The following is a 26,652-nucleotide window of genomic DNA, read 5'->3' on the forward strand; positions in this document are numbered from 1 at the left end:
CCCTCCCCAACTCCAAGGGAGCTGTTCAGTGCATAACTGCACAAGTAACACAGAGTCCTGGCAAATTAAACGGTAGGTAAACATAGGAACAGGATATGGAATAAGTAAACATGAACAGGATACTAGTATTAATAATGCAAAAATTCCAACAACAACAACAAAAAAAAAAATTAAGGCCAATATTTAACAAATGTTATCCTTGATGAAGCACATTCACTATTTCACCCTCATTTTTCTGTTTAGTTTTAATATAAAATTACCAAAAATATTTTTATCATTGCAAGAACCTAATCATTTTTAACTTTAGCATTTGAGTTGTTTCATTGTTTCTTTAACTTTACATGTGCTCTTTGATAATTCTGTTGGAATGTTTTTTAAAAAGAAAATAAAATACAGCTACAGTAAGTAGCTCCATAGTAAACAGAATAAGCTTTGAAAAGATAACTTCTGTTGCTACGTTGGGGAAAAATACTTCTACAAATTTGTTAAACAACTGAGTACGGGTTAAAACAGTGCTTGTTTCTGATTTCTTAGAGATCTTTTGTTTTCTTCACTGTTGAGCTTATTCTAGGTTCGAAACAGGTTTGCTCCTCAGAAATGATGCATGAGATGGTAATGAAAGAAAAACAAAAGTAATTCTACAAAGCGTGGGGGTTGGGGGGACACTTTTAATGATTTCTGTGCAATCGGTGTGGGGTTCAGTCTCTTTTACCATGTTGTCCTTCTCATTTCCATCGCAGGACTTGGAGCGGTCCCGGTCATGATTGTACCTGTCTCCTTTTTCCTCTCCAGATCCCGAAGTTTTCCTTTCCGGAGGGCAAAGGCAGTCTTGCTCCCAGAGTGGTTGCCTCAACTGGCTTCGCCCCAATGCCGCGAGCCACGTGACAACCCCTAACACCTGTACTGCCACCGGCTCACAGCGCCCCCAACCCCTCCGCCAGGTACCGACCCGGCTGGTCTCCCTCTCCCTTAGGAGGTCAAGGTCCTGGTGCAAGCCTCTCTCGGACCGGCAGGGGAGGGGCTGAGCCACGGCCACAGCCGCAGACTGAGCCCTTGCAGCCTGATTATCACATGACACGGCGGCGGTAGCCGTGGCAGCAGCCGCCGCGGCTCCGCTGGCTCTCCGGGTGGGCTCAGTTCCGCGCACGCAGGAGCTGAGCGCAGGGGGCGGGGAAGGGACCTGCTGCAGCGGCGGCCAGCCAGGCGCTCCCGGAGCGCTCGGTGTCTCTCCTGACCTGCCCGCCCGCTCCATGTCGCTCGGTTGCGGAAGTGTAGCTGGGGGAGGAGGCGGCGGCGGCACCGAGTACAGGAGGCCGGGGCTCGGCCCCCTGCAGCACTAAGCTCCAGGAGCCCCGTGCGGCGCGCCCCAGCGGCCCGGCTTCCCGTGCGCCCGGCGCCCGCCGCAGCCTGCATGACCCGCGCTGAGCCTTGCCCGGCCGCCGCTGCAGCCTCCAGCTCGCACCGCTGCTGCCGGGCGCCGGAGTAATATGCTAACTCGAGTGAAATCTGCCGTAGCCAATTTCATGGGCGGCATCATGGCTGGCAGCTCAGGCTCTGAGCACGGCGGCGGCGGCTGCGGAGGCTCGGACCTGCCCCTGCGCTTCCCCTACGGGCGGCCGGAGTTCCTCGGGCTGTCTCAGGACGAAGTGGAGTGCAGCGCTGACCACATCGCTCGCCCCATCCTCATCCTCAAGGAGACCCGGCGGCTGCCCTGGGCCACTGGCTACGCAGAGTGAGTGTAGCGACACCGGCGGCGCCCCTGCTCTCCTCGCGGCCCTTCCCCGCACGGTTCCAGCCTTTCCCTGCTTCTGGGATCCAGGGCTCCCCACTGGCTGCCGCAATCCAGGCCTCGCCGGGGACCGCTTTACTTAACTGGTCATTTCCCTCTTCTCCCCCTCCCCCTTCCCTCACTCCCCAGGACACGGCGTCTCTCCCACCCGAGTTATGGGTGGTGAAGCAGAGGGTAGCAGTTGCTGGACCGTGGGAAAGCTGAGGTTGACCAGGTCCGTGAATCCGGGGGCTGTGACACTTGGGGGGAAAAGTGGCCAGAACAGCTCTGCTGAAGTTAAAACGTAGTAGGAGAATCTGGTATCTGTGCGCCCACCCTCAAAAAAAAAAAAAAAAATCTTGTACTTCCCTGTGGAGAGTTTGTGGGGGTAGAGGCTTGAAAGATCTGTCGCCGCGCCTGGGGGCGGGTGTCTGAATTCGGGAGGTGGCGGTGTTCGTGTGCGTGATTGTACATTTCGGAAGATCTCAGTTTCTCCCAGGTCCACCTGAGTTCGTTGGATTCTGCTTGAGCAGGTAGTTAACGCTGGCGTTCGGCAAACGCCAATACTATTTCCCCCGTCCTTGGAGAGGATGGAAATTTATTCCAGATGTCTAATACAACGTTTTGGTAATCAGCTTTGGCGATTAAGTGAGCGTTTGAGTGATTTGCTCTTTTAAAAACTGATTGGGTTAGGTTGGCAGCTTGGAGTGGAAGGGAGAGAGGAGGGAGTGAAGATTTTATTGCCCTTCCTTTACTCGATGACCACTTCTCCATTGACTATTAATAGCCCGTCTTATGAATGGTAGGATAAGTAACGCCCCGCCCCATCTACTATTTAAGCTTTACGAAATTGGAAGTGGGAGACAGTATTTAGATCAGAACTCTCAAGTTTATAATGACACTGTGGGTGCAAAAAGTGCATTCTAAACCCGGGTGCCTATCATACCTGCCTCTTTTCCTTTAACCTCATCCGCTTTATAATCTTGGCCCTCCCCTACCCGTGCATAGCTTCGCTCGCTGATTGGTTCATCCCCAAACCAATCAGGTTCCCCTACGCCTGGGCGCCGGGATGCTGACCCGGTTCTGGTGGCCCGGATACCCCGAGGCACCAGAATCTTCACTCCAGGTTCCGGGGCAAGAGAAGGTTTGAAAGGCACTCTGCCTAGAATCTCGGAATTCTCGTTTCCATCCCACATCATCCTTTAACTGGTCCTGCAGAGCTTCTGCATAAATGGGGGTGGACAACTGGAATGTGAGGAGAAAGAAGTGAGAGTGGGGGTGCTTCAACAGGAAAAAATATATATATATAATTTATATATATTTATATGTAATTGTAATCAACGTCCTCTTCCCATGCTTGACGATATATATATATATATATATATATATATATATATATATATATAGACTGATGTATATAATATATATATATTATATATATATCAGTCAAGCATGGGAAGAGGACGCTGATTACAATACAAAATAGCATTGTAATGTCCAAGGAAAAGCCAAAACAGAACTAAAACACCTGTATAAAGAAAAAAGTGCCTACCAAAACACATAAAGCAGCTTCTTGCATTAAAAAATAATAATAATAAATGTTTAAAAGCCCATTTGGACCCTTTGCAAGACAAAAAGCAACTTAGAGGGATACTCCATTATATGATTGGGCTGGGGAGGTTGTGCCTGCCCAACACCTGAAAGGTAGGGGTTTATTGTTACTCAGTGGGTTTGGCAAGGCAGAGGTGCCTGGGCTTGAACCACACAACACACGCCATGCAGGGATACGGCCAGAAAATACGGAGAGGAATGAAGATAGTAAGACATTGAAGGTGGAAGCCACTTGGACACAGGAAAAGGAAAACTCAGATATGAGTGGAAGAAAGGAAAAGAAAAAAAAACAATTTCAGACTGTTTTAGATATGTCAGGGTTAGGAACATAATGTTCCAAGGACTGTGAAGAATAGAAGGGAATTTGAAAAGAGAAAGTAGGAGGATCAGGAAGGTGGAGGGCTCTACTTCAAACTTGCTGACCCTCGGTTTCCTTATCTCCAAGAAGGTTATCTTTTCCTAGGCTAGAACAGAGAGCTGTTTAATTTTGGCTAGAAAGGCTATTAAAAAGTTTCAGTTTTTAAAATTAGTTATAAAAGTAGCCCATGCATGCTAACTCAAGGAAAGACCTGTACACAAATGTCACTCCCTCTCATCCCCTACCACTCTCTCTAGCAATCACAGTAGTCAGTGTTGGGTGATGTGTGCCTTTTTAGACTTCTTTGGGTGCCTATAAACACCTACTGGTTTCTTTTCTTTCTTTCTTTTTTTCTTCTCCAAACAGGTTCATACTAAGTATATGATTCTATAGCATTTTCACAAAACACTTTGTCACTGATACTATCCCAAGTAAACAGAAGTAGAATGACCACATTCCTTTTACAACTCTGTGTATACCTAGTATTTCCAATAGCTAACATAGTTAATGCTTACTCTTTAATGTTTCCACTGTTTGCAAATTCACATTATGTAATCTGGTTCTCAACAATCTCCTGGGGGTAGGCACCACCATTTCTACTTTATAAATGAGGAAACAGAATCACGGAATGGTTAAACCTCTTGCCCAGGGTCACACCTCTTAGGAGAGCCCAGAGACAACACTGAACTCCACTGTCTTCAGTATTAAATTATGAAACCTGCATCTGAACCCAGGATGAATAGCTAACATTGTCTTGTCACCTCTTTCTTCTCACTCCTAGTCTTGTCCAATATTGTATTGCACCACTTCCTCAAACCTTGGGCTGTAGTTTTTCTTCCTACAAAGATACACCCTGAGTGACCAAAATGGCTGAAATAGAGAAGGGAAGAGAAAGACAAGTGGGAACTGTGGCCATAGTCACAAGGGGGCCACGAGTAATGTTGCTCTTGCCCAAAGGATCAGCTAAGAAGAGGAAATCCTCTTCTCTGTGCTGGATGGTACCTAGTAGAGATAGGAAGGGTGCTGGTGAGCCAAGGTCTAATCAGAAGTGCCTTGTCTTCCTCTCTTGAAAGTGAGTCTGTTCCAGCCTTCCTAGGAAGGAAGAACTGGCCCCACTGGGTGTGGGCTTGAAAGATCCAAGAAAGGGGTTGATCACCGACCTTTTTTAATGGTAGAAAAATTAAGGAGAAATGGTCCTCTTTTTTTGCCACATATTACTAATCCTTTTCAAGAAGAGACATAGTCTATGTTATAAATTAGAGAATAAGCTATAAGCAATCTGTATGAAACTTGGGATACAGAAACTGAAGATAGTCATTCACTCTTTCAGTATTTATTGACATTGTACTGATGATATTTCCTGACTCCTCAAAAAGCTTCCTAATGTGGCAAAAAAAAAAGTGCCACTTAATTAAGTAGAATTTGTTAGGTTATACAGTCCTGGAAAGCATTGCAGTTAAAGGCAATATCCACTAAACTAAAATCTTCTCAGAAATATGCATTAACAGGTTTTGTTGTAAAATGTGGCTTTGAATTCACTGAGTATGTGAAGTCTACCCAGAGAACATCCACAGGAAAGCAACAGTCTGACCCAGAGTCATGGGGCAGCTAATTTTCTACAAGTTCAAATACCCAAGTGATCCCTGTACTACAGACACCTGAAAGTCAGTTTCCTGATTTTGTTTTAATGAATTAAAAATGCACTTTGACTGACTTTCTTGTTTTTCTTCCTTCTTGTTCTGTTTGCCTAACTTTTCTCCCATTCATAAGCAGTTGGACTTAAAGACGTAGGCATGCATGGAGTTTGGGCCTTCAACAAAAAGCCAAAGAATATGCTACCATTTTGAGTGACACTATTTTCTATATTAAAGCATGATATTTAAGTTTTATCAATGGTACATTACTTGGTTCAAAAAGAAAGAATTTTAGTATAGTTTTATTTAGTTTATAGGTATAATTATAAAATCTGTTTTTCCTCTATTACCTTCCTATAAAAGTAACCCTGGATGTGGGTACAAAAAACAAAACAAAAAAAGCTACTTTGAGAGCCTCAAGAGCCTCTGTTAAATTTATGTTATGTAAGTTCTTTGTGTCTCACAGATTCAAAACTGTGAAATTTTGATAAAATCATCTTATTTAAGTCTAGCACCCAATCCACAAGGATTTGGATTTCTTTTGGAATCTACAGCCTTTCTGTCTCTTTTGGTCATTGCTAATTACCAATAACCAGCAGATAGCATCCATCGGCTGTGCAGTAGTAATGACAGAAACCACTATTTCTCTCTTGCCCTAAAGCTCAGAAGTCCCCTGGTCTTTCATTTTCCCTTCTAATCTCCCCTGGTACAGATTACCCCTTTTACAGAGATCTTTTTGCAGACTTCCTGAGGTACCCATTTTTCTTAGGGAAAGGTATCAATGTCCTACCATGGTTTAGGAACAGGATTTAACCATTCAAAATGGTGTGTGTACCCTGTGTTTCAGCTCTGGTTTAGATAGACAGTATCATTTCTGATGTTCTTCACCACACAGCATTTGCTATTTAGGGTTACAGTAATACCAACTGATAACTTAAAACTGTATACTGGAATTATTTCCTATAAACATATTATTTTTCAATAAAACGTAGTTTTACTTCTTGATATTTGGTAAAAGTAACCAAAAAAAAAAAAAATCCCAAGGACCTTTTAGGCCTTTTGATTTAACTAAACAGAGGATTGATATTTTTTATCCTTCAATTTATGCCCTACTCTACCAGAAAATTAACATCATTCATCTGCTTCCATTATATCTCTCATGAAGTTAATGAAATGAATAGCACTCCTACTATGTGTCAGGCATTGGTGCCATGCTGGTCCTATGGTATAATAAGATACAGTCATCATCATCCTAAAGAAAACTTGATAACATAGTCTTCCTACTCACCTTTTCTGTATTTAAAATTAAGTCAAAATGGAATCATGGATTTATGATTCAGAGGGGCTCACAGGAGGGTTTTGCTTGTTATGATTTTAATTCTGAATGCTTCTGGGCAATTTTGAATCTTAGAATTTGTTGCTTTTATGTCACACTAGGGATTCAAACTAATTTTTTCCAGACAGCATTGTGATTAGCTCTGTACCTGCAGGTCCAAAGACCTTTAGACATACCCACTGTTAAGAGAAAATTATCTTGATTCTTGTTTAAACAGTAGGGAAGACTTTTATTCAAGATTCCTGACAGCTAGGGATTGATAGCTAAAGAGCAGAGGGAGGGGGTCAGTATGAAAAGTTACTAAGAGGAGACATCAAACTGAACTGAACTGAAGAAGTAGGATTCTTGTAGAAAGCAGGCCAGAGACCTGTACCTAAACGTGAAGGATGAGGAGTTTGATCAGATATCAAGGTTGGGGTTCCTCCTAAACCCACTTAGCAGAATTTTTACTAAGAGGACGGGATTGGGGTGAAAGTCATGGCCTCGTAGAGAAAAGAGCTCAGAGAAACCTGACTTAAGTTTGGTCCATGAGTCTTTGTCATCCCTGAAAGTGGGGGAAGGGGAGAGAAGAAGACAGGATTGCAGTTATTTAGCCATGATTTGATTCTGATTTGTGTGTGTTGCCTCTGTGACCTTCCATAGTTAACTGTGTCCATACCCATCATGTAAGGAGAAAATGTCTTTAAATTATAGTTCCAATGAAGCAGGAACTTAATTTTATAACCTAATGTTAAGGTAAAGAATTGAGTAACCTTTCCTGTGTTGTTGTTTCAATATTTTCACTAGTTTTCCAATTTAGGACTATAGTAGATACTTTGAAAGTAACCTAAGAATTGGACAGCATTTGATTTGCTTGGCCTATCTTCATATGTCTAATCCTGTCACTGTTTATGCTATATTACATGCTGAAAAAATACTAAGTGCAATAGTTAATATTTGTTGAAGTATTCTTGTGTGCCAGTTCTGTACTAAGCACTTTATTTGTGACTGCAATGAGATGCATGCAACACAGGTAAGCAATTCGTTCAAAGTCATAAAGATTAGTAAGTGGCAGCTCTAAGACTTATACCTACTTCTGTCTGACTCCTTCCTCTGTTGGTTTTAAAGTGTCTTGTAGATGTTGCTTTCTCTCTGCTTTGAAATTTGTAGGCCTTCTTTTCTTTTTCCCCTAACTCATAGTGTTTTCAATGAACAACTTAAAAAAAAAAGTTTTACTGTAAAATAGTTATCATAGAAAAGGAAAATGGTACAGAATATAGAAGTTATAAAGAACAAGGTGAAAATTGTTTGTAAAACTATCAACCACTGTTAATACTTTAGATCTTTTCATTTTAACAGTTTTTAAAAAATAAAAGTGGACCATACTTTTATATGTCTTTTAACATGATTTCTTCACGTAACAATATATATTTTATTCTTCTCCAAGTAACAATATGTGTTTTATTCTTCTCCAAGTCGGCAAGCAGAGTGACTGCCTAATATTCTACAGAAGGCACTGTTGAGCCCCCCATTAGGCATCCTACCTGGGATTTACTCTTAGGTTTTAAGTGTACAGCCTTATATGATTTATTCATAGACATGGAAAGTGTGGGTAGAAGCTATGCACATTCACAATTATATATTATCAGATTAACTAATAATTCACACTCCAGCCAATAGTGTGTGCTTGGAAATTACTTTAGAATTAAGCCTTTGATATTTGCCATTGATTTAATAGATGAAAATCCACACCATTATAATAGTTCATGTTTGATTATTTAAAGAGGTTCAATGATCACATATAGGTTTATATAGTAAATTAGCTATTTTAATCTCTTTCTATGACTTTCTGGTCTATATGATTTGTCCATTTTTCTCTTGGAATAATCTTATTTATACAGCTCTTCATATATTAAGGCTATTAACTTTTGGCTTATTATGTTGAAATTTTTTTTGTTATATATATTCACTTTTTAACTTCTTGTTTTTTCCCTTTATAAATGCAAATTTAATCTTTAGGTGATCATATCTAATCTTCTTTATAGCTTATATTTAGTATTATATTTGAAATATTTAAAATACTACATAACCATGTACTAGTCCTTTTAGCCTACTTACTCCTCTTGTTTCTTTGCAAGTCATAGAAACGCCTTTGAGCTAACCTCACTGAGAACAGAGGCAGGAAAGAGGGGTTATAGAGAATTGCCATTCTTCTTATGGAACCTAAGCATAGCAATGCAGTTGTAATTCAGAAAGAGCTGCAACACTGCACCAGAAAGCCACCTAGAAACAAAGTGGCAACTTTTAAGTCTTTTACTAGGACCTCACATCTACCTCTTTAAACCACCATCAAGACTCACCATCAATTGAGTCTTCAATTCCAAATTTGAGTTTTGAGAAAGAAAACATTTGGTTCACTTTGTGTCAGATATACTCCCTAGGCATGCATAACTGTGGCTAGGGACCCAGAATTTCATGTGGGAACTCCTGAGAACAGGCAGTTCTTCAAGGAGTTGGAGGTAGTTTGGTCTGGAAGGTGATTCAGAAGATTCTACTATAGGTGACTCGTTGAGAGACAAATACTGGAGTCTTATTTATTGCAGGCTTCTGTTGGGAGATCGTAAGGTGAAATGACCTTGTTTTTATAGCATTCCCAAGTACGTTATAACTTAGCAGCCCTCAGAAGTAAAAGTATTGTTTTGTCATTCAGTCTTTTATGCAGTGGTGTACACTTGGTCATTTTCAGACACAAATAAGCATCTGAAATAGTGTCTGTGCTGGAATATGCCTGCTACCCTGCCTTGTAGCCCTTGGGAAGTTATGCTACTGATCTAGATCTGCTCGTACATAGCCCCCAGAGTCTGAGTTTAGTTCTTTTTATCTTCCTCTCCATCCTAGACGGGATCACAACTCAGTTCAACTTTAGAATTAAATGTGGTTTGAGGGTTTGTCTCCATGAACTTACAATACACAGTAATATCAGGTGTTATAGCTTTTCAGCCAGGGCAGTATAGCCCTGGCTAACCTGGTTATGGTGACAGACAGCAGAGCTCTGCTCCCTGTCATTTTTGTTTATTTTATTTTCCTCATCTTCCTTGTCTAGACAGCTCTAGGGTAATGAGAGATATGATGAATGGAGTTTCTAATCTGTTTCATAAAACAGAAGTTCAACTTATCTTTTATAATTTCCCTTTTTTATGACACCAAGATATGAACCATTTCCCTTTACTAGAGATGGTTTCAAATTGGTATTTATCTATTTATATTATTTTTGCAGTTTACATCTAGATTTACTGAGTACATTCTGAGGTTTTGTAACTGCTGCTTATATTATTCACAAATGTCATCTTGAATCTTTCTGAATATTAGAAGCCTACAAAGGAAATACATTCTGTTTGCTTCAGAATATTCCTCATAACATTTTATGCTGGCCGTTTGGCTAAGAGAAATCTTTGAGATAGGAAGACTGGCAAATGATCATCTTGAAAGTGGTAAATTTGCATCTCCTTATATACTCTGTGCCATTATTAAGCTAGATTTGTGGAAGCATGATTGAAGATCTAACATCAAAATTCAGAAACCGATTTCTGCAAGAAACTTGCTCTAAATGTGGGCATGAGAGATTCTTTGTACCATACACTTAACAGTCAACCACGTTAGTGACTCTTACCAAAAGGCCCCTGTCCTTATATGTGTAACCTGATACTTGTCCTTTGGATGGACATCCCACCTATAATATGTGAATCACTTTATGACTTCTAGAGTGGGTAAACTGCCCAGAGTTGTACATTTAGCCACTACTCTGTCTAATTTTACTTGGTGCCTCAGTTTCTTCTTAGAAATTGGGGAGATTGGATTGGATTGTTAGTTCCTGGACTTTTCTATTTGTAAACTAATTGTCATTTCAAAAATATTGAGAAGACCGACAGGGTTATTTCTATTTTGCTAGGAGGACATCAAATTTATCATTGATTATCATCAACATATTGATTGTATTTAAAAGCCAAAAGTATATAGGCATATAATCTCACCAAAAAGAATGTTCTTAAATTACATATTTTCAGTTTTTTTAAAAACACTATGAAATTGTTACTATTTTCCCAAAATTTTTGTAAACCCATGTGTTACCTGCCCTAGAGTGTGGCCAAAGCCTTTCCCAGTTCTAAAGTCTGTGAATCCTTGGGGTCAGCTAAGAGCCAAGTGTCTTGCCTTCAAGGTTGAAGTTTTTCACAGTGGACCTGCTGCCTCCTTCATTGTGATTATGATTCTAAATCATTGTTTCCTCCTAACACTTTATCATGAAAATTTTCAAGCATGCAGAAAAGCCAAAACTATTCTGTACTTAACACTCATATTCCCATCATCTAGAGCCTGAAATTCAGAGTTTGCTATATTTGCTGTATCATTTGGTTTCCTGTGTATCCAGTTCTCTCTCCATCCATCAATCTATTCTTGAGTTATTAAGTATGTTTTAGTCCAGTGATTTATGCTATTAAGCTTTTTTCACAATAAATTTAAAATTAGGTTTGAACAGTTTTGACACCCTCTGTTGAGAGACCCACAGACGTTAGGTCCTCTTGCACAGAAGGTGGGAACCCCAGACTTGATTTTGCAACACTGGCACCCTGCAAATGCTCACTCAGTTGATAAACTTTCCATAACTTGGCATTCACATAATGGAGAGCTTTACATAGGGTCAAATTGGACAGGATCTCTTGTTATGCTCTTGTTTAATTAAATCAGTGGAAATTTTGTTTAAAGCTTGCATCAGTCCCCTTTTCTGGCAGCTGGTGCCGTGAATGCTACCCAAGGAGCACTCTGTTTAATAAAGACTTCAGAATGTGTTAACTGAGAAGTGCTCATGAGGAATCAAGACCTTACTGCACTGTGCTTCCCTTCTGAGCTTAGAGACTCCTTACTAGGAAGATTAGGGAAGACAGCACCTCCACTGCTGTTTTGTGGAATGGTCACCCCTTGTGTCTCCTGGAATGTATCTCTGCAGTGCTTTATTTATGCTTATTTATTTATGCTGTTTCTAACTTAGTTTTCTCTAAATGTCTATAGAAGTTAAATGCTTTCCTGTATTTTCTTTCCCTGTGGGTTTTATGCTATCTTACTAATGAGAGAGAAGAATGATACTACCTACTTCTATCTATATGGCTCTGTGTGATTATTACAGCCCTGCCATGTGTTCTTTAATATAAGCATCTACTATCCATGTTTAAGAAAAGAGAACCCCATCACCACAAAACAAACAAGAACACCGAAAAAGTAAAAGAGGAAAAATGAAGATTACTTTAGACTCTCATGCTGTCCCATGACCCTAGTGACTTTCACTGAGTCAGTTGAACCTGGATCTATCATTGTGTGAAATTATTCATCAATCAAGGGATATCCTATTCCTGTAAACAGAATGCCACATAAGAGAGCTTAATGTGTTTTGTTACTCAAAGGAAACTACTAAGGCCCAATCTTCAGGTAGTTTTAAATTAGATAAGGACATATAAACACATCAGATTTTGTTTAAAAGGATGATTTTCAAAGCACTTTAAAATAATCCTATTGAATATATTAGTCTACTTATTATTTATTATTTATTATTTTTTGTTTTTCCTTGCAGTGCTAGGGATTGAACCCAGGGATGCTCTGCCACTGAACTACACCCCCAACCCTTTTCATTTTGAGACAGGGACAGGACAGAGTCTCACCAAGTTGCTCAGGCTGGGCTCCAACTTGCAATCCTCCTACTTCACCTTCCCAAGTCACTGATGTTATAGGAGTATGTCACTAATCCCAGTGTAATAATTTTTATCAATTATACTTAACTTTTGTATTTGTGTGTTCCTAAGTATAATCATCTGAATTTTGTTAAAATTATCATATTTTCTTGACTGGAAAGTGTTTTTGTTTTTGGAAACCCAGTAAGTCTTTAAAACCAATTTATGTGGGGTTTATTAAGCCGGGGAGTGGCTCAGCGGTAGAGCTCTTGTCTAGCAAGTTCAAGGCCATAGGTCCGATCCTCAGCACACATAAAAATAAATAAATAAAATAAAGGTATTGTGTCCAGCTACAACTAAAAAATTAATATTTTTTAAAAAAATAATATGCATTTCATATGGTGGTGTGCCGTGACCCCTCGCCAGCAAGGAGGACACGACACAGGATTCTTCTTTCAGCAGTTTATTCAGGCCTTTAATTATGTGTCTCTGGAAGCTTCTCTCTACTACTACTACTACTACTACTACTACTGCTACTTCTATTTCTACTTCTACTTCTACTTCTACTTCACCCGAGCGCCCCAGCCTTGATAAAGCACATCAAGCCCCAATGCACAACTGCCACGTGGATCTTTCTCATAGGGTGTTTTACAGCTACGTGCCAACTCTCCCAAAACAAGGAGTTGTTTATCACAGGCCACGGCGCTTATCAGCGCCATCTTGTAATGGCGACCACGGTCCGCTGACACGGCTCACCACAGTGGTGTTTCTTTTTACTAAAGTTAATAAATAGATCATGTGTTTTATTATCAGCAGATACTTAGAAATGAGGAAATAATGCTTAGGAATTCTTAATAATGGGGCTGAAATTATAAATTAGATTTTTATGAGATTCCCTTTTAAAATTGACTTTTGGAGGTCTGGTTAAATTCCTACTTAAGAAGAGTCGCACTTTAGCCAGAATTTTTCAGGTTCATGAATTTGGGGGACCAACCAGGCTGGCAGTATTGAGAGCAGCATCCATTTGCTGGAGCTAGGCAGCATGTGCTCCTGCAAGGACTGGCCTGCAGTGTGCGCATCTGCATCTGTGACTCGCACAGGCCAAGCCTAATGAACCTTGCTGGATGGGCAGTGTAATGAATCATCGCTGGTCTGGCACAGACAGAGAACTGAATTACTCGCCAAGCTTAGGGGGCCAAAGTGACTCTACTTTCCTTTCAGGGAATGAGAAATAGAGGTTTAAGCTTTAAAAATGATGCCTTTTTACCGTGTGACCTTTTTCATATGAGTGTTGCGGGGGCGGGGTGGGCGGACCTCAAGTGATAAATGGACTTTTTAAAATCTAAAAATGCAGCAGATTATGGAATTCATGTATTTGTGTGGTCTGCTATGGTGTGTTTATAGTCATTCTTAAGGTGAGCTTTGACAAATGTGTTTACAATGCAATAATAGCTAGCCAAAATAAAGAGGAATGTAAACGTTTAGTAGGAAGAAACTTTAGTAGGTGCAGGGAATGTGAGTTGCCTATAAAAGGCTGTCAGGGGAAGTGGAGCTGGGAAACCAAACTGAGTGTTTTTAATATAAAAGAGGAAATGGATATAATGTTTGGTAGCAAATAAATAGCCTATAAGAATGAACTGTTTTATGTTTGGGGAATATAATTTGGGGAAATACATGTTTGGGGAATCAGCCTTTCAGAACAATGTTTCTCCATAAGGTAGGGGTTGGAGTAGAGTCAAAGAGTCAGATTAGATGGCCTCTTGGCACCTCTGCCTATGATTATCAATAATGGGTGAAGCCACCGAAGGCCATGCTGCCCTGTTGTTAGAACCAGGTGTCCAGAGCTGAGCTGGTGATTCAGTTCAACAGCAAATGGGAAGAAGAGAAGAAGAATTGGCAACTTGCACTACAGCAGCTGGTGTTTATTTAAAAAATGTAACTTGGCACAGAGATGGGAATCACACAGGCCCATACCTGAAGCCCTGACTCTCTTCTTGATCCCTGTGTCCCAGGTCATCAGGTTAGTGCTGACATGAGCCACCTGGCCACATAGCCCTTTTGCACCTTGCGTAGCATTGGAAGCCCTGTTTCCTGCCTTGCCTTCCTCAGAGGAACACAGGATGTGGTTTGTCTCCTATTCTGGGCTCCACTAGGACCTGTGTAATAGTCAGCTTTCCGTCACTGAAACAAAATAACTGAGATAAGTCAATTTATAAGGAAGAATAGTTAATTTTAGCTCATAGTTGGGGAGGTTTCAGCCCATGGTCAGTTGTCCTGTTGCTTTTGGCCTGTGGCAGGCCCATATTTAGAAGAGCTTAGGTCTCCTTAGGAGCATGTGGCAGAGGAAATCTGTTTACCTCATGATGGCCAGGAAGCAAAGAAAGAGAAGGACTGTGACCCAATATCCTCTTCTTATAGAGGACAGACAGATGTGAGTGGTGGGAATAGAAGATTAAGAAAATAATTCTGCAAAATAGGCCCACTGTGCTGACCCCACATGCTTTCTTTTCGAAGAAGCAATTTATCTGCAGCTCTGCTTGGCTTAAGTAAACAGGAGACGTCACATTCCCCATCAGACTACCTGTTATCTGCAGAAGAAATTCAGTCCTAGAATAATGTCAATAAGAGGAACAAAATAAGAAGAACCTGAAGGGGGAGGACCTTTATGACCTTTTTCACAGACCAGATTCAGAAACTTAGAGAGATAAGTATCATTCCTCCTAAGCCTAAAATCTGTAAGAATTTATGTTTAAGAATCCAATGAAAACTGGCCAGCATGGACCAAAGTGACCTAGAGTTGTCATGGCAGTGGGGACTTGAAAGTCTGATGTCATTCTGCTCTCAGTCAAAAGTCAAGAGACCTGGGTGGGTCTGTCTGGAAACTTCTCTGGATCCCCAGTAAAACTGGAGTGCAGGAGGCACCTGTCCCTTTCTTCTCCGAGAAGACCCATTCTCTCCCTCAAGAGTGTCTCCTCTTCCCTTTTCCCATCACTTCTAATAAACTCTTAACCTGTTAATCTGAGTGACACGTCTGAAATCTGACAAGAAAGATTCACAAGCATTGGGTTTGTGGGGGGGGAGGTTGTCTTTGCACTGCCTGCTTCCCAGAAGTCCCCAGCCCTGTCACCCTTCCAGGACACACCCCAGTGACCTCACTTCCTTCCACTAGGCTGCACATCTTAAAAGCTCCATCACCGCCCAGTAGCACCCCAGGCTGGGGACCAAGCCTTTAATCCGTGGGCCTTTGTGGGTCATTTAAGATCCAAACTATAGCCACCTGTGCTGTGGGTTCCTCGTGTCCTGATTCCCCCAGTCTCACCATCATGGACCCTTGCATTATTTGTTTCTGGGATGGATTCCTTGGGAACGATTCTGTCTAGCCAGCTACGTTAAGTAAATTTCTTTATTTAAAAATGTTAACCAGACACATCATATCTAAGCATAAAGGATATGGTGATGATTACACTGAACTGAAAACATTGCAGTCAAAAGCAAAGGGTTAGCCTTTGTTTCAGTTATCCTTGAGTCCTTACTGCCTGAAGTCTGGGGTTTTTAAAATACATTTATCTATTTATTTTTTGTTTGTTTGTTTGTTTAATTTTATGTGGTGCTAAGGATCAAACCCAGGGCCTCCCACATGCAAGGCAAATGCTCTACCACTGAGCTACAATCCTAGCCCTGCAGTCTGATTTTTTATTAGTCCCACCAGCAGCCCACACCACCCCAGGCCCATATTTAGAAGAACTTAGGTCTCCTGTTGCTGCCTTCCCACATCCTTGAGGAGCCTCGACCACACATCAGGATCTGCCAGCAGGCTTGGCTTCTCACCACCACGGGGTTTTTAGCCAGGTGTGCCCAGATTAGTGTCAAGATCCTTTTGTTTGGGATTCTGATGTGTAGGGTCTTCCTCAGGCACATTACTCCAAAGTCCCCAATGTCCTTTTTCTTGTTGACAAACTCTGTTTTAATAGTTTTATTTTCTCGCTTTCCAAAGTGCTGCAGGTTGCCCGAAAGGCCTGATGCTTGTCAGCGACAAGTTTAATTAAACTCGTGCTGAGAATATTATTTTTCTAGCAGAGTTTGACCCTTGGGCAAATGTTTTTCCTATAAAAACTTCTATCATTCTCTAACCCTGAATGAGAAGAACTTAAAATCATTTTTAGATGTCTATTAAACTGTCAAAGTGGAGGAAGGCATTGACTACTCAGGAACTTAGAATAATTTTTTAAGGATATACTTTTTTTCTTATTCCAGGATTGATGTGTTTATCATAGGCATTTCAGATTCTCATAAGCACTATGAAAAGCAGAGAAATCATCCATGAATTCTGTCCCTCATTTTCATTATCAGCTTCAGGAGGTAATTTCTCTAAATATAATCTCTAAGTACATATGTATTTATTTTAAAAATGGGCTAATTCTACAGACTGATCAGTAGCTTTTTCACTTAAAATGGAGTGGCTATCTGTCCATGTAAATAAATATTCTACTCCATCATTTTTAATAGCAGCATTACATTCTATTTATGGTTCTTTCATTGATAGGAGCCAATTTTTTTTTGTTATTAAAAACAGGCATGAGAGGATCATCCTTACAGATAAAAATCTTTGTTTAAAACATAACTAACAAAAGTGTCATTTTCAAAGGGGAGGGGTGGGAGGGGAGGGAGCCTAGGGACAGGAAAGATGGTGGAATGAGATGGACATTATTACCCTGGTACATGTATGACTGCACATATGGTGTGATGCTACATCATATACAATCAGAGAAATGAAAAGTTGCGCTACAGAATTGTACAATGAATCAGGATGCATTCTGCGGTTACATAGACCTAATTAAAATAAATTAATTAATTTTTTTAAAAAAGAAGAAAAATGAGCAATGGCGGAAAAATAGTTTTCTGGGGAACATATTTAAATAGAACTTTGGGAAGTGTCTGCTATGGACTTTATTTGAAAGTACTTTAACAAGGTCATGTTTTATTGAACCATAGGGACTGAATGTTTTATTGAACCATAGTGACTGAGTTAAGAAACCCCATTGTTTTATTTTAATATTTAAGTTTAAATTTTGAATTTCAGAAAAATATCTTTTATGGGACAGTTTTAGACCCTACTCTGTAGGATTGCCCAATGAGTCTGTCTTCAGAGGTAAAGGAATGTCTTGGCTGTTATGCATTTGAGAGCAATGGGTCACACACGCCTCAACACTCTTTTTTTTTTTCTTGAAGTACTAGGGATTGAACCCAGGGATGCTCTGTCTCTGAGCTATAGCCTCAGCCCCTTTTAAATTTTATTTTCAGACAGGGTCATGCTGAGTTGCCCAAGTGGGGCTTGAGTTTGTGATCCTCCTGCCTCAGCTTTCCAAGTGGCTAGAATTACAGACATGTGCCACTACCCCCCAGCCATCTCTTGTTTTTAATTGATTTGACTTTTAATGAATAATTTTGAGGTGTGGGTATTAATTGTGTATTTCTCCTCCAATATTTATATAGAACCATGAACATAATGCTTAAATATATAGACCTGAAACAGTGGAAACATAACATAGTATTTTAAAGTTCAAATGAAAATTTCAAACTCCATTTGGAATTTTTTGCTATTAGCCAATGTAAATTCTGTGTTCAGCTTCTGGGAATGTAGCAGTTATCATAGTTCCTACAGGCTTTAGACATCCTGCTCAATAAATGTTTATTGGTGGCATCACATGGTATGCTGTGCATCTGGACTGGCCTGTGGGGAAAGTAAATTTGTCCTGTTGTGCTTTACAACTCTTTCGCAGGCGAGAGGGAGGTAAGAACAGCTCCTGCTGGGAAAAGTCTGTTTCTTGGTTTATGTGAATGAAAAGTGCATCTTGTGCATGGATTCCGAATTCAGAAGCACACTGAAGTTTCTGGACTTTGTTAGTCCCTCCTTTGCCCTCTTTACTTGTTCAACTTTTGTGGGGTTGGTTTGTTTGTTTGGTTGGTTGGTTGGTTTTTATGCCTTTCTCCCACTGTCTTATTCTTTATATGGTTAAAAAAAAATTGGGACCAGGAGAGGGGAAGAGATATGGAATAATTCTTCCTTATCCATGGTTTCACTTTCTGTGGTCTCAGTTACCCATGGTCAACCACAGTCTGAAAATATTAAATGGAAAATTCCAGAAATAAGTTTTAAATTGTGTGCCTTCTGAGTAGCACAGTGAAATCTAGCACCACCCTGTTCCATCCTTCCTAGTACATAACTGGTCTTTTTGTCCAGCATATCCACAGTGCCTGTGCCACCTGCCTGTAAATCACCAGTAGTTAGTTTTTGTAGTTATCAGATCAATTGTATCAAAGTGCTTGTGTTCAAGTTACCTTTATGTAGCAGCCTTAGTCTATGTCACAAGGCATACCCCATTCATCTTGTTTCCTCTGTCATATAGGCATTGTATCATCTCATGTCAAAAGAAATATAATATATGCTTAGTACAATAAGATATTTTGAGAAAGTGAGATCACATAACTGTTATCACAGAAAGTGGTTATAATAATAGTTCTTTTTTTATTTAGAATTATTGTCAATCTATTTCTGTGCCTACTTTATAAACTAAACTTCATCAGATATGTATGTGTAGAAAAAAAACAACAAAAAGTACCATATGTATGGTACTTTTTCAGTTCCAGGCATCTACTGGGGACCTCAGAGCTTGTTTCTCATGGGTAAGGTGGGAACTACTATGTTCATAAATTACCTGACCATTAATCCTTTGTGGCCAAGCTACAGTATTATTAAATTAGGCTTGAATTGTGCATACTGAAGCTTGCAGTTTGCTTTTTGAACAAAAGCTTATAGTTATCTAAAGCTCTTTTCCCTCTCTTCCCAACCCCAAGTTAGTATCTTCTTATCTAAAAATCATGTACATGATTTTAGAACAAGGAATTCTGGACTAAATTTTGGTAATTATATATACTGAAGCCAACCCTGAGAGCTTTTGTTTTTATCAGTTGTATCTACTATTTACTGTATTAAAATTTTAAATTTTAAAAATGTAAGTGAATATTAAAAATTCACTTAATAAATATGTAAACATATTCTTAATGAAAAATCATATTTTCCAAAACAAAAGCAAAGTTAGTAAGAAAAATGGCACCTCTAACTTGCAAGTCTCTAACATCTGGCTTAATAGTAGACAGCTGGATCCTTATCTGCTTCCACATCAATTGATTGTATTATCACCATCACAAGAAAACTCCATTTATGAAAGAATGCGAGTTATAAAGGAAAATAACATTATGCTGGTGAAAGTAATTTTCACTGAATGTATCTCTTAGAGACCTCCAAGGATTACCCAAACCATACTCTTGAGAACGCTGGTGTGGCTTATGATATTGAGAGAATAGTTTTTATCCTATTCATTCATTCATTCATTCATTCAGTCATTCAACAGGAACTCCCTATGTAACCCAGGTTGGTCCCAAACTCCTGGGCTCAAGTGATCCTCCTGCCTCAGCCTCCTGACTACAGGTGCTTGCTACCAGAGCTTGCTATCTTATTTTTTAAAACTATATTTTACAGGTTGCATAATGTAAATCAATTCAAAAAGTTATGTCAGAATGCAGCTCTTCCACTTGTACCTTGAACGCTTGCCTTGATTCAGGTACATACTTTTCCACCTCCCTGTGGTCTTTTTCGAATAGCAGTGAGTACTTGATCTTCTCCACAGGGCTTATATGTCATGTGTGTTTGGGCTGTTGGCTATTAGATGATCAGAAGGGGTGTCTTTAATGACAAAAATGATAGGAGCCAGAGTTCATTAGTCAGAGCCAAAGGACATATCTTTGAACACTTTGTTTCTGGCACTTCTGGGATTATTTAGTCGTAATATTGCACTGGTTTTCTTCATATTATCATCATGCGTTGACTGTATACTTCACATGTACTGAGACAAAAGATAGAGCTTTTGACCTTAGGGGTTTAACTATTTGGGGGAAGGTAAATTCATGAAGAGAGGAAAGCATGGGCACAGCATGACAGTGGAATGTCATGGTGCTGGGTAGTTCCATGATGAGAATGTGAAGAGGCAGCTGGAAGCAGTCTTGGCTCTTCCCCTAGCCAGCCCGTGGCTTCAGCAAGCTGGTTCACATTTTCAGTCCTCAGTTATATTTATTATAAATTTAGGTGATTATCTTGGTCCTCTCTAGCTATACAGTGCCATGGTAATATGAAGTTGTGCACAGATTGGTTAATTTCTACTGACTTTTAAGTAGGATACTTATGTACAGTTCATTAAAAATGAATATTTTTTCCTCTGCCTTGCTTTATCTTTAAAAAAAATCTGTTGGCTGAATATGCATTGTAATAAGAGGTAGAAGTGAATTGAAAATCTAATTATATTTTATTTAATGATTCAAATTTCTAAGTATAACAACAGTGAAAACCAACTGGTGTATTGGTAACTAATTCTTTTGCCTAGAGGGTGGCCTGCCTTTCCCTGCCTACTCTATTATTAAAAAGTAAACTTTTTAATAAAAGCCTATTCTGAATTTAAAAAGGCTAAAATGGTAAAATGCCCCCCCCGCCCCCTCGCCGCCTAATTTTTTAGAGTAGTGATGCTGTCACTACAGGAAAGGTGACTTGCAGTGTTTTTCTAGAAGGTCAGATGCTTCAAAATGTTGTATTTGAATCAGATAAAATTATCATGATAATGACGAGCTGTTGGTTCCATTCTGGGGTGTCCTTTTTTTTGGGACATGATTCTGTTATAGTCAAATTATATATAGATGTGTAAATAGGGCCCACTGAAAATTGAAAAAAAATATATAAAATGGGTTGAAACCTCTTACTTATTCTTTCCCCAAGGGAAAAAAAAAAAGAATGCAAATCACAAATAGTTTTGAATTTAGTCCTTCTTGTAAGCCCCAAGTTGTCTGTAGGCATGTGACCCCAAGACATCTCCATAGTTCTCAGAATTGTGCTGTCACTTGGCATAAGCTAATGTCCTCCTGCTTTGGCAGTTAAATTGCTTTGAAAGCAGCTATACTTGATGTAATTTTAATCAATACCTTGTACTTCCATGTGGCCCTGCAGCCACTGTGTCACTGTACTGCTCTGAGCATCTCTGACCTAAAAGTAAAGGACACAGTGTCTTGAGATTTAAGTTTGAAAATTCACATCAGTCAATTTGTAGTTTAAAGCACTGAGAAGCTTTCTACTTAATGTCACTGCAGGTCATACTTTCCAATGTTCAGAACAGTTCTGTTAATCTGCATTGGTTATTTGTGAGTTGATCTTTCATAGGTTTTGTTTTTCTAAAGTGAAAGAAACCTAGCCATGTGTGCATTTCCAATGGTAAGTGACCAGCAGTTAGCATCAATAGCTCCCTGAAGGTCATCAGGGACAAGTAGCTAAGGATGAGTGGTCCAGACTCTGCTTACATCAGCTTCCTTCCTAATGTGCTTTTTGATACGCTTATAGGATTGATTTATTTTGTTGTTCCATACTTTTGTTCATAGCAGAACTGCTTTAGCATCCATTTCTATTCTGATTTAAATAGGATCTATTTAAAACAGCCAGTTCCACAATTTGTTTTTCTCACCAAAAAACAAACAAACAAATACTCTTGGTGTTTGAACTTTCCTGAGATATATTTAATTTTATTTTATTTCAAAGTAGTGACTTACCTCATCTGTGAGGCTAAGTTTGCGATTCTATTAGAAAACTAAATGATTTAGTTATTCTTTTCAGTAAATATAGTTTCTTATAGACTGAAAGCCATCTTCATCTCATTCTGTGATATTCAAACTTGACAGAAATCAGAACTCCAACAAAAGATGTTTTGATTGTGTTGTATTAGTGAATAGTTTGATAAAAATTATACTTATAAAGAAAATAATGTATGATCAACAATGCCCAGTTTTAGCAAATCATACTGAGGTACTAGGTACACATCCAGGTTAGCAAAAAGCATTAGGTTAATTTAGTTTTGAGTCTGTTAACGTTTATTAAACCCCTACTTAGTATAAGGTCCTGAAGGTTACAAAATAATGCATTCCCTGTCTTCAAGAGGTTCACAGGTCAGTAGGGGAGAGATTTTATGTCTAACTGGAATCCAGTGAGCTACTGTGATGTGGGAATTAATCAAATGCAATGGGAACCCAGCAAATGGGGTCAGGGAGGGGGATAAATTCTGCTGAGTTTGGGGAAAAAGGAAAGGGGCTTAGCAATGCTAACCTTGATCTAACCCTGAGGAGTGGGTGGTAGGTGGAGGAGGCCTGTGAGGGAGAAAACAGCATGAATAAAAGCATGGCTGTGGGAAAGCAACTATTTTGGGAGATTAGAATAATCTTTTGTGACTATTTGTAGGTATTCATTTGTAGGAAATTCTCAAAACATAATCCCCACATCGGTGCTGAACCACCTGGCACTAGACATCCACGTTTCTTTCTTCTCATGGAAAATAAGAAGATAAGAATCGATAGTTGTTTAGGTGGGCCAAGTATGGACTCCAGAACCTCCGCATAAGTTTGTGCTCCCTCACAATGGAAGAAGGACTTGCATCAAAGAGATTCCTCAGTATTTAGGAATCTTTCTGGATTGGGTTAAGGAATCATTATCTTCAATAATAATAATAATATTGAAGATTGAAGGGGAAGTGGAAGGGACTTTGCTTCTCACATAAAACCTGCTGGGATTTGTCACAGATGGAGGCCCAAGGTGATTGTACTGTACACTACAGTTTTTGCTACAGGAAAGGTCATAATGAGGAGGTACTTATTCTCCCCATGGCTAGTAGGTTGGCCTGGATATGTCCTGCAAACTCTGCTCTTTTTTGTTAACCCTTTCTCCTTTATTTCCTTCCTTATAGAATGCAGGTTGAATACCTACTTCGTGCCAAAAACTCATCTGGGGACAAGGGATACAAAAATAAATAAGATAGGCCTCTTCCCTGAAACTGTCCAGTAGGAGTCCCACCCAACCAAACAGGCCAGCCACCCAACCAAACAGGCCAGCCACCACAGTGTAGCACAGAGCATCATGGGGCACCAAACCTAAGGCTGGTGATGAGCAGGAATTAGCCAACACATTCCCCGAAAATGGAAACCAATGTGCAGGACCTGAGACTGGAGCTGGCCCTTAGAAAAGTCGGCCAGCAGAGGGCTAAAGAGGAGAGCCCATGTGGTACATGGAAGGGTGGGGGGTTGCTTCAGAAACTGTGGTCCCCACATCTTGCTTCTGTTTTAGTGCTACTTAGGGAAATGCTCACCAGAGGTCCCAGTGACTTTTCAGGTTCCAGGAGACATTAAGACAATTTGCTCATGCTCTGCATCCTCGCTGCAGCAGTGATTCCTGATGTTCATGCTCTGGCCCATGAATTCTTTTATTCCTTAACTTCTGGAAACTCTTCCTTCCTGATTTTCTCATCACCCTTCCTTTTCTTCTCAATTCTTACTTAACTACTACTGTTCCCTAAACTTTCCAGACCCCCCTCCCGCCCTTCTTCACCATTAACAATTTTATCCACACCACTTTCTTTGGAATTTGAGTTTATCTGCAGCCTTGCCTGTCTTCTGAAGTCTCCACATGGTCCCCTCTGCTGTGATCATTCCTTCATTGTGTATGTTTACATGAGTCTCTGAGTCTATATCGGTTTGAAGTGTGAGCATCAGTTACAGGAGCTGTAGAGGATGTGGTGGCTGCTCCAAGCCCGTGCATCATTTGCAAGCTAATGGCTTTTGACAGGGCCAGGTGGAGGCCATCGGATAATGCTGAGCCCTCCCTGTGTCAATACCTCGGAACAGCTGGGGAACAAATCTGCTTTTAGTTTCTGGAGCCACATTGGTTTGCTAATAAAATGCTGTTATGTAGGTTTTGAGAACATAAATATGTTCTTTTCTTGTTCAGTTATGTTTCAGTTGTAGGTGTTTTTTGTTTGTTGGAAAATTGCCATATACCAAGTTAATACTTGGCATTTGTCTTATTAGCTTTGCTAAAGCAAAAAAAAAAAAAACAAAACTGATGGAGCTTGTGTCTTGATTCAGAGTTCCTTTTGGGGTGCCATAGGTAAAATGTTAGCTACTTTTATACTGTGTTTCTATTTCTGCCAGACCTCTGTTCTGGCCATCAATGCTGCTCACCAATGGCTTCCACTTCTCTTTCTGCCTACTTTGCTATTCACTTCTCCTGTCTCAGCAACTGGTAGCCATCTAAATTGTGGATACTCTGCCCTCCCTGAGTGAGGAGACAGAACCAACCTGGAATGGATATGTAGAGTATATGAGAAATACTCATATACTCATATACTGACCTCTGTTACTGACTCTGAGGTAACCCATCCTTCTGGATGCTTTTCCAAAAATGTTGTCTATACTTGGAAAAGTAAATGGTTGCCCTGGGAATGGGATGGTTCTAGATTTTATTACCTCCCCAGACTGTTAATTAGAACTGTGAAGAAATTCTTCTCCAGGAATGAGTGAGTTGTGTCGCTTGACAAGTGAGTTTTCACTTACCTGAATTTCTAATTACAATATCTTCATATAATCACCATTTTGTGGCTTTTGCAGACTCACGAGAGTCTGAAATAGATGTCATCTTTGCCTTTTTTAATTGAAAAAGCAAAACAAGTATGTTCCTCACAGATTTAATAAAGACAGTCAACAAGTGCTTTCAAGTGCTGTGGGAGACTTTGAGAATTAACAGTGACCAAGACAAGAACCTGAGGTTTGAAAGATTAATCTAGCAAAGAAGATCAACCAGCTGTTATAGTCTCACATGGCAAGTGTCATCAGAGGAGGAAACAGCCTGTTAGGCACAGGATAGGAGGGCCACCCAAATCGGAGCTTAGGAGAAGTTCCACCAAGATTTGTGAGACATCTCCTTGGTGCCAGGTATGTGGTAGATGTTGGGGATAGAGAAGAGAAGCATGGTCTCCCCTGCCCCCGCCCCCTGCCAACTTTATGGTCAGACCTGAGACCTGACGGAGGAGTGAGGATGAGCAGGAATTAGCCAACACATTCCCTGAAAATGGAAACCAATGTGCCAAAGTCGAAGAGTAAATAAATACTGGGGTTGGAAGTTGAAGCTCAAGAGGAGCCAGGAGAGAATGGCTTGGCTCACAGGAAGAACTCCACACATGACTGTTCAGTAATGCTGGATGACATGCTGACGGAATTAAGGCTGGGAAGTCAAGTGTGCAAGAGGATAAATTTCTTGGATAAATGTCATCTAATGAAACAACAACTAAAAAACACAACTACAGATTTTGGGGGGAGGGTACCAGGGATTGAACTGAAATAACATCTAATGAAACAACTATAAAACCACAGATTTTTGGAGGGGAGGATACCAGGGATTGAACTGGGCACTTGATCACTGAGCCATATCTCTGTCCCTAAATTATATTTTATTTAGAGACAGGTTCTCACTAAGTTGCTTAGGGTCTTGCTAATTTGCTGAGGCTGGCTTTGAACTCATAATTCTCCTGCCTCAGCCTCCTGAGCCACTGGGATTTATAGGCATGCACCGCCACACCCAGCAAAAAACTACAGATTTTTGAATGTTCTGTTTGATTTTAAAAATTATTAGATTTTTAAACTTGTCTTTTGGAAGAATAAGAACTTTTACATAGTTGGTTTTAAAAGTTGTCAAAACCAGTGTAATTTTACAATTTGTAATACTGTTGGGGAAAATACCTTTCAGATTACCAGAAAGTCAAAATGCTCAGTTTTATTAGCTCTACTGATTCTTTTGAATGCTCTCTAGGGGCAGTATAACAATTAGCCACATCACTACCCCCACCCCTACCTTTAAGAATTCTGGTGATTTTTATTTCAGCTCTTCAGGGTTTGGGCTTAGTTTGTTTTGTTTTGTTTTACTAATCTGCTTATCTGCTTTATAGTGTCTGTGAAGAAGGTTGGGATAAGACAGTGACCCTTAGAGATTTTCTATTCCATATCTTCAGCTGGGATGCTGAAATATTTATGTAATTCTTTTACTTTTTTGTCTTGAATCTTTATTACTACTTTTTTTCTTTTTGGGGTATCAGGGATTGAATTCAGGGGCATTCAACCACTGAGTCTCATCCCCAGCTCTATTATGTATTTTACTTAAAGACAGAGTCTCACTGAATTGCTAATAAGCACCTCACCATTGCTGAGGCTGACTTTGAACTCATGATCCTCCTGCCTCAGCCTCCCGGGCCAGGATTACAGTGCTCTGTTTGAATCTGTACTACTATTTTAAGTCAATGGTCTTTTTTGTTGGAAAAAGGAAAGACTAGCATTTACAG

At 40.0% G+C, this 26,652-nt stretch overlaps 1 protein-coding gene across 1 annotated transcript in view; it reads left to right on the top strand.

Moving 5' to 3' along the window:
• The first annotated feature begins 932 nt into the window (after positions 1–932).
• Ppm1h (protein phosphatase, Mg2+/Mn2+ dependent 1H) overlaps positions 933–26,652 on the top strand; it is a 261,180-nt gene continuing 235,460 nt past the window's right edge. Inside the window, exon 1 of the mRNA XM_005328684.5 lies at positions 933–1,732. Within this exon, the coding sequence (XP_005328741.1) occupies positions 1,488–1,732 (245 nt within the window). The 5' untranslated portion in view covers positions 933–1,487. The remainder of the gene's footprint in view (positions 1,733–26,652) is intronic.

This window comes from Ictidomys tridecemlineatus, chromosome 6 (genome assembly GCF_052094955.1).
Source record: "Ictidomys tridecemlineatus isolate mIctTri1 chromosome 6, mIctTri1.hap1, whole genome shotgun sequence".
NCBI classification, from domain to species: Eukaryota; Metazoa; Chordata; class Mammalia; order Rodentia; family Sciuridae; genus Ictidomys; species Ictidomys tridecemlineatus.